Source organism: Mercenaria mercenaria, chromosome 18 (genome assembly GCF_021730395.1).
Source record: "Mercenaria mercenaria strain notata chromosome 18, MADL_Memer_1, whole genome shotgun sequence".
In the NCBI taxonomy this organism is placed as follows: domain Eukaryota; kingdom Metazoa; phylum Mollusca; class Bivalvia; order Venerida; family Veneridae; genus Mercenaria; species Mercenaria mercenaria.
In genome coordinates this window covers 37,461,337-37,468,538 of record NC_069378.1, presented here as the reverse complement: position 1 = coordinate 37,468,538, position 7,202 = coordinate 37,461,337, and the positions used below count along the sequence as shown (strand labels likewise).

Here is a 7,202-nt window from a genome sequence, read left to right as displayed (position 1 = left end):
TTTCTCAAAAGCATCTCTAGTATACTATTGATTTGCACTTCCGTTCTGTTGAATCATACACGAAAAGTAAGCTAAATGTTTTGAACCATAATTATGTTACTAAATCTGCTGCCAAGAAATAACACAAACTTCCAAAATAACTTCAACAACAATAATTCTTGGATTCGGTGACAAATCAGATCCAAGCGTAGGTTCAGAGTTTTTTTTATATCTGATTACCTCCCCTGATTGTAATCAAAATGGATTTATATCAGTAAGTACTTATAGGACTTATTTGATCATTATTGTCATTAGTTGGACTAAGCCAATCAGGGTAGATAACTATGGACTGATTTTGTGTCAAATTACCTCCCTTTATTTCAAATTAAAATGGGTATATCTCTGTAACTAATGAAGATACTGATCTGAAATTTCATTTATTTATATATGTCAAAAGATTTATTTGGCAGATCCTTCCTTTGTTCACTTACAATAATTTTTTTTTTAATTACTTCCCTTTTATGTTACTATAAATAGCTTATTTTTAGTAACTTTTCTATTATCGGCCGTAGGTAAAAACCGAGACCACTTTTCTGTGGTACAACATGGATGGTAGTACCTCTAATTTTTAGACATAATATTTTGACATAATTGTACCTTGTAAGAATTTATTTTTCTTTTTGATAAAATTTCTTCCCTTTGTTGTTACTGTCCTTTAGACTTAATATTTTTTCTGAGGACCTTCTTGTCCTCAAGTGCAATGATAATAGGTGAGCGATATAGGGCCATCATGGCCCTCTTGTTTCTGCATACTGAATATAATGCTTTTTTTTCAACACAGTATTACTAAAATGGTTCACAAATTAAAAATGTTTTCATGAAAAGTAGTTGTATTTTTTTAAATTACTGACTTTGACGCTTATTGGTAATAATATGAAAACTACAATAAAATTCTAATGTCAGCAAAATAAAGAAAACTCTTTTTCGCACAGGGGAAAATTTCTTTTTGAATATGTTAATTCTTTTCAGAAAGGAGTAATATATTTCTAAATACTGAATATTTTGCAATTAGAATCGCACGCATATTTTTCCGACATTTTAAAAATGAACGAATAAGCAGAAACATATGAACAGGGAAATATATAACTTTCAATTTAATTGTTATTTCTCAAAGTAATATTTGAGTGTAAACAAATTGTACTGACAATTCCCTTGATGAATGTTACAGAAAAGGATCCACGCATTCACTTAATAAGGTGTTAAATGGTAATTACTGAAGGTGGTAAATGCCACATTTATTATGCGGATAATCCAATCAAACATTTAATTTAGATTGAACTCTACTTCATTTAATCTTTAGATTATACTATAAATTTCTGAAAGAAAAGTAAATTTTATTATCAAGTACTTCTTGTAAATAAAATCATCTTCAAATATAATTATCGATCAAAGGATTTAACTGGGAACGTTAAGTGATGAATTTCTTCTTTATATTTTTCCCATTGAAAAGCAGATCATAACATCTATTTAGAATGTAAGTGATGCAACTCTAAAATCTAATGATGTTAATGGAATAACGAGTAACAAATATTTGACTAAGACTAGAGAACCCAAAAATCCTACCATTTTCAGGAGGTATACATCAAAGAAACATAAAAGAAATCAATCTGCATAATCCATATTTCACTTTAGCAAACTTCAAAAAGAAAACTTTTTAATGAGTGCAAACATATATATCCTCGAGAGTCCATATTCCGATGACATAAAAAGTTATTATTTCATGTGTTTCTCAGTTAACTGTAAATGTTAAAACTCTTCAAAGTTAAACAAAACTTTCAAAACTATGAACACATTTTAATTTTATTCTTCTTTTTTACAGTGTGTGCAGGAAAAAAGTACAGAATCCAGGAAAACTGGTTAGGTTGACTGCCCGCCGTTACATGCCTGAAATACTGTTGAAAAACGGCGTTAAACCCAAAACAAACAAACAAACAAACAAACAGATCACCTCTTCTGACAACTCTCACTGGTGTGCAGTATGTTAAGTGGACCCAATGCTTGCACGGCTGGCCATTTCTTAAGCCGTCACACTGAGCCCATTTCACGAAGATCAATGAAACACTTTTTGACACTTCTGAAGGGGAGAATTTTTTGCACACACAACACTTATCTTCCTCTTTGTCGCTGTCTGATAATGTTTCTTCATCGCTGTCTTGAATATTAATATGCGATGGACCTGGCTGAGGCTCAGTGGTGTTGTAACTGTGCTTTTCTTGTTTCTTCGGATTCATACTGTTTGGTTTCAAAGTTTCCTGTTTTGTTTTCTTGGGTCGGACATTTTGCTCAGATTCATGATCTTTCAGTTTGATCAAAATACAATCTGTGATTTCTCGACCTGACACAACTTTACAAATAGTGTTACGTGTTTTCTTTTCTTTACTTTTCACTTCTCTAAGCTTTTTCTCCTTCTGCCTGAAGAGATCCTCTTGCTGTGGTGATACATGGTCAATGATGATACCTCCAGGTAAGGTATCTTGGCTACCTTGATCAATGATGCCTCCAGGCACAATATCTTGGCTGCAGTGATCTAATTCATTGCTTGATTCTTGATACACTTCTGCTGGTATCAGGTACTCATGAGGAATAGCATCAGAATTGAAGGGACATATGCCTGTTTTCTTGATACCAGACTGCATATTGTCTGTGGAAAGGGCTTTGGAATAGACTTTGCATGCTATTTCACAAACATTGTACCTACTGATTACAGATGTTGTCTGCCTCATCAGCTTGTGGCATGCAGCGTCATACATTCGCTGGAAAGGCCCGTAACAGGAAACATCCAATGGCTGAAGTATGTGCGAGGTGTGGGCAGGCAAAATAAATAATACAATTCCGTGATCCCTAGCCCACTCACACAAACCAACTGGACCATAAGACCGGTGGCCATCAAGCAAAACCAGCAACTTCTGTCCTTCACGACCTGGGACATATTTTATAAAGTGTGTTGCCAGATACTGCCTAAAAAGCGCAAGGTTTGACCAGCCTGAGTCACTTAACGCACCATCAGCACCAGGGGATTTTCCTTGCAACAGTTCTTGATCAAGTCTTTTACCCGGAAATACAAAAAACGGTGGTATACTTGACCCACATGCACTTGCACCCCCTATCAAAGTGACGGTTTTCCCTTTACCAGAGGTAACAGCAACTGGACAGTAATCACCGCTGGCTACTATATGTGGGGACTTGTGGTCAATGGTGAGCCCTTTCTCATCGATATTATAGATCAGGTGGGGGTTATGTAGAAAGTCATGTTCTTCAAGAGTATTCTTTAAATTTGCAAAGTACTGCTGGACAACAGCTTCTGATGCCTTTCTAGCACGGGCATATTCTAACCCCCTTGGCTTTAGAACTCTAGGTTCAAGCCATCTTCTCAAAAAAAACCTGAATCCATTTAATTGTTAATGGCCTATCTTTTGTTCTTTTACCTAGCTGAAATGCAAAATCAGCAGCAATGTCAACACATTCTGAACGGGTATAGCCATTTCAAAACAAAACAAGAGGACCATGATGGTCCTGAATCGCTCACCTGTTCCCACATGACCCAGTTTTGAGTATGACGTCGTTTTTTCTATTATTTGACATAGTCACCTAGTTTTTGAGCTCATGTGACCCAGTTTTGAATTTGATTTAGATATCATCAAGATAAAAATTCTGACCAATTTTCATGAAGATCCATTGAAAAATATGGCCTCTAGAGAGGTCACAAGGTTTTTCTATTATTCGACCTATTGACCTAGCTTTCAAAGGTACATGACCCTGTTTTGAACCTGACCTAGATATCATCAAGATGAACGTTCTCACTAATTTTCATGAAGATCTCATGAAAAATATGGCCTCTAGAGAGGTCACAAGGTTTTTCTATTTTTATACCTACTGGCCTAGTTTTTGACCACACGTGACCCAGTTTCGAAACTAACCTAGATACCATCAAGATGAATATTCAGACCAATTTTCATGAAGATCTATTGAAAAATATGGCCTCTAGAGAGGTCAAAAGATTTTTCTAATTTTAGACCTACTGACCTAGTTTTTGATCGCAGTTGACCCAGTTTCAAACTCGACCTATATATCATCAAGATGAACAGTCAGACCAACTTTCATACACATCCCATGAAAAATATGGCCTCTAGAGAGGTCACAAGGTTTTTTCATTATTTGACCTACTGACCTAGTTTTTGATGGCACGTGACCCAGTTTCGAAATTGACCTAGATATCATCATGATGAACATTCTGACCAATTTTTATGAAGATCCATTCAAAAGTATGGCCTCTAAAGAGGTCACAAGGTTTTTCTATTTTTAGACCTACTGACCTAGCTTTTGACCGCACGTCACCCAGTTTCGAACTTGACCTAGATATCATCAAGGTTAACATTCAGACCAACTTTCATACAGATCCCATGAAAAATATGGCCTTTAGAGAGGTCACAATGTTTTTCTATTATTTGACCTACTGACCTAGTTTTTGACTGCACGTGACCCAGTTTCGAATTTGACCTAGATATCATCAAGGTGAACATTCTGACCAATTTTCATAAAGACCCCATGAAAAATGTGACCTCTAAAGTGGTCACAAGGTTTTTCTATTATTTGACCTACTGACCAAGCTTTTGATGGCACGTAACCCAGTTTCGAACTTGACCTAGATATCATCAAGGTGAACATTCTGACCATTTTTCATGAAGAACTTGTGAAATATATGGCCTCTAGAGAGGTCACAAGGTTTTTCTATTTTTAGACCTACTGACCTAGTTTTTTACCGCATGTGATGCAGTTTCGAACTTGACCTAGATATCATCAAGGTGAACATTCTGACCAATTTTCATAAAGACCCCATGAAAAATGTGACTTCTAGAATGGTCACAAGGTTTTTCTATTATTTGACCTACTGACCTAGTTTTTGAAGGCACGTAACCGAGTTTCGAACTTGACCTAGATATCATCAAGGTGAACATTCTGACAAACTTGCATGAAGATCTTGTGAAATATATTGCCTCTAGAGAGGTCACAAGGTTTTTCTATTTTTAGACCTACTGACCTAGTTTTTGACCGCATGTAACCCAGTTTCGAACTTGACCTAGATATTATCAAGATGAACAGTCTGACCAATTTTCATAAAGACCCCATGAAAAATGTGACCTCTAGAGTGGTCACAAGGTTTTTCTATTATTTGACCTACTGACCTAGTTTTTGAAGGCACGTAACCGAGTTTCGAACTTGACCTAGATATCATCAAGGTGAACATTCTGACCAATTTTCATGAAGATCTTGTGAAATATATTGCCTCTAGAGAGGTCACAAGGTTTTTCTATTTTTAGACCTACTGACCTAGTTTTTCACCGAACATGACCCAGTTTCGAACTTGACCTAGATATCATCAAGGTGAACATTCTGACAGATTTTCATAAAGACTCCATGAAAAATGTGACCTCTAGAGTGGTCACAAGCAAAAGTTTACGCACGGACGGAGGGACGGACGATGGACGCTGCGCGATCACAAAAGCTCACGTTGTCACTTTGTGACAGGTGAGCTAAAAACAAAGAGAAATATCAAACAGGGAATGCCACGCACCAAAAGCGCAGCCTCCTCAAAACGAACCCCCTAGCACGCAAACGTGTGCACCACACACACACACACACACACACTCAAAGCTTACACATCAGGACAAAACGAACAACACACACACACACACTCAAAGCCAACACATAAGGACAAGACGAACAATAAGCATACACACACGCACGTACACAAAGTCAACACACAAGGACAAAACGAACAAACAAAGGAACACAGTGGGGCACCGCCTTGGAACGGTCAGTGGCAAAAACACCACTGGGGAGCTTAAACCGGTTTATGGTGCGCACCCAACCTCACTCTTACCCCCACCATGTTCCAAAGACATGGGACAGTGTAAATAAAAGTAATCCCCTCCAGGTGAATCTCTAACACACGTAATGGAAACAAAAAGGCATGGCATGTAAAACACAAAAATGCTCGTGTATAAATATATAAAAGCAAACCTTAAGAACCAAAAACGTATGTACTCAATGCCTTTTCAGAAGACAGAGCAACAAGAGAAACACCCTTAAGGGCCCGACGAAACAGGTCAGAAGACAAATATCAAAACAGTTCAGTCCTGGTAGGATTTAAAAAACTGCTCATCATAGAGTCCTCCCCCTCTTCCGTCAGACGCAATCAAAGAGGGAAGCGTAGTGTCCAACTGTAAACGGGTTGAACACTAAACATGCGGTATGTCTCAAAACAGTTGGGTCGTAACCTCTTTTAATAAAACGTTTGATAATCTTTCCAAATACATTTGGAAAATTACCATGACCCAAGATCTTACGAAGTTTGTAAACCACATCCCCATAAAAAACGGGTTTAGAAATACCTTCTCGCAGAAGTGTCTTTAAATTACTATTGAATTTTAAAACTAAATCAGAATTACGATAATAAAATTAGTAAAATATTTACGCAATTTGTAATAACGGTAACCTTGCTGAAGAAGTTTACTTGTAATATATTGATTACGTTCATTGAAATGCTTGACATGACTACACGCTCTGGCAAACCGAATTAATTGAGAAATATATACCCCATAAGATGTAGCCTGAGGTACATCCCCATCCAAATGGGGAAAATTTACAATACTAAAATTAAAATCATCCCTCTTGTCATAAATTTTGGTATGTATAATATTGTCATAAATAGAGAGATGTAAGACTTGCCAGCAATTTAAAGTGATTTTTTAACTTAAGCTCTTCCTCTTTGGAAAATATTGGTGTTTTTCCATGAACTGGTGTTTCATGATCAACTTTGCCTAGTACCCTGTCCCTTAAAGTTGTTACAGGCACAGGCACAGGTCCAGTGTACATTTTTTTGTTTAACAGTGTTAAATATAATTTTTCTTCAAACAAATATACTTTATATATGTTAGTCAAATGAAAAAAAAGTCGATGGCAAAAAATCCGATCATAGTGTCATATACATTGTATTGCCTTGTGGTATCTGCAACAGACATGTCTCTGGGGATGACCCCGCCATTGAATGTGATTCATGTAAAAAGTGGATTCATTGTAAATGTGCATGCGCTAGCCCTGAGGATTACATGATTATTCAAGCCACTAATTGTGCTTGGGCGTGCCCAGACTGTGAAACAAAT

General features: G+C 36.8%; 1 protein-coding gene across 1 annotated transcript; it reads right to left on the bottom strand.

The window, feature by feature from the left end:
* Window positions 1-1,345: 1,345 nt before the first annotated feature.
* LOC128550546 (uncharacterized) lies at window positions 1,346-6,915 on the bottom strand. Its single transcript, XM_053529785.1, has 3 exons — window positions 6,794-6,915; window positions 1,981-3,405; window positions 1,346-1,355 (listed from the first exon to the last, which is right to left on the bottom strand). The coding sequence occupies exons 1-3, from the start codon at window positions 6,913-6,915 to the stop codon at window positions 1,346-1,348; spliced, it is 1,557 nt and encodes a 518-aa protein (XP_053385760.1).
* Between the last annotated feature and the right edge of the window lie 287 nt (window positions 6,916-7,202).

Coding starts and splice junctions, on each gene's coding strand:
- LOC128550546 (XM_053529785.1), bottom strand. CDS start 6,915: ATGTACACTGGACCTGTGCCTGTGCCTGTAACAACTTTAAGGGACAGG. Junction 3,406..6,793: donor TCCAAAGAGGAAGAGCTTAA/GTTAAAAAATCA, acceptor TTTTTTGAGAAG/ATGGCTTGAACCTAGAGTTC.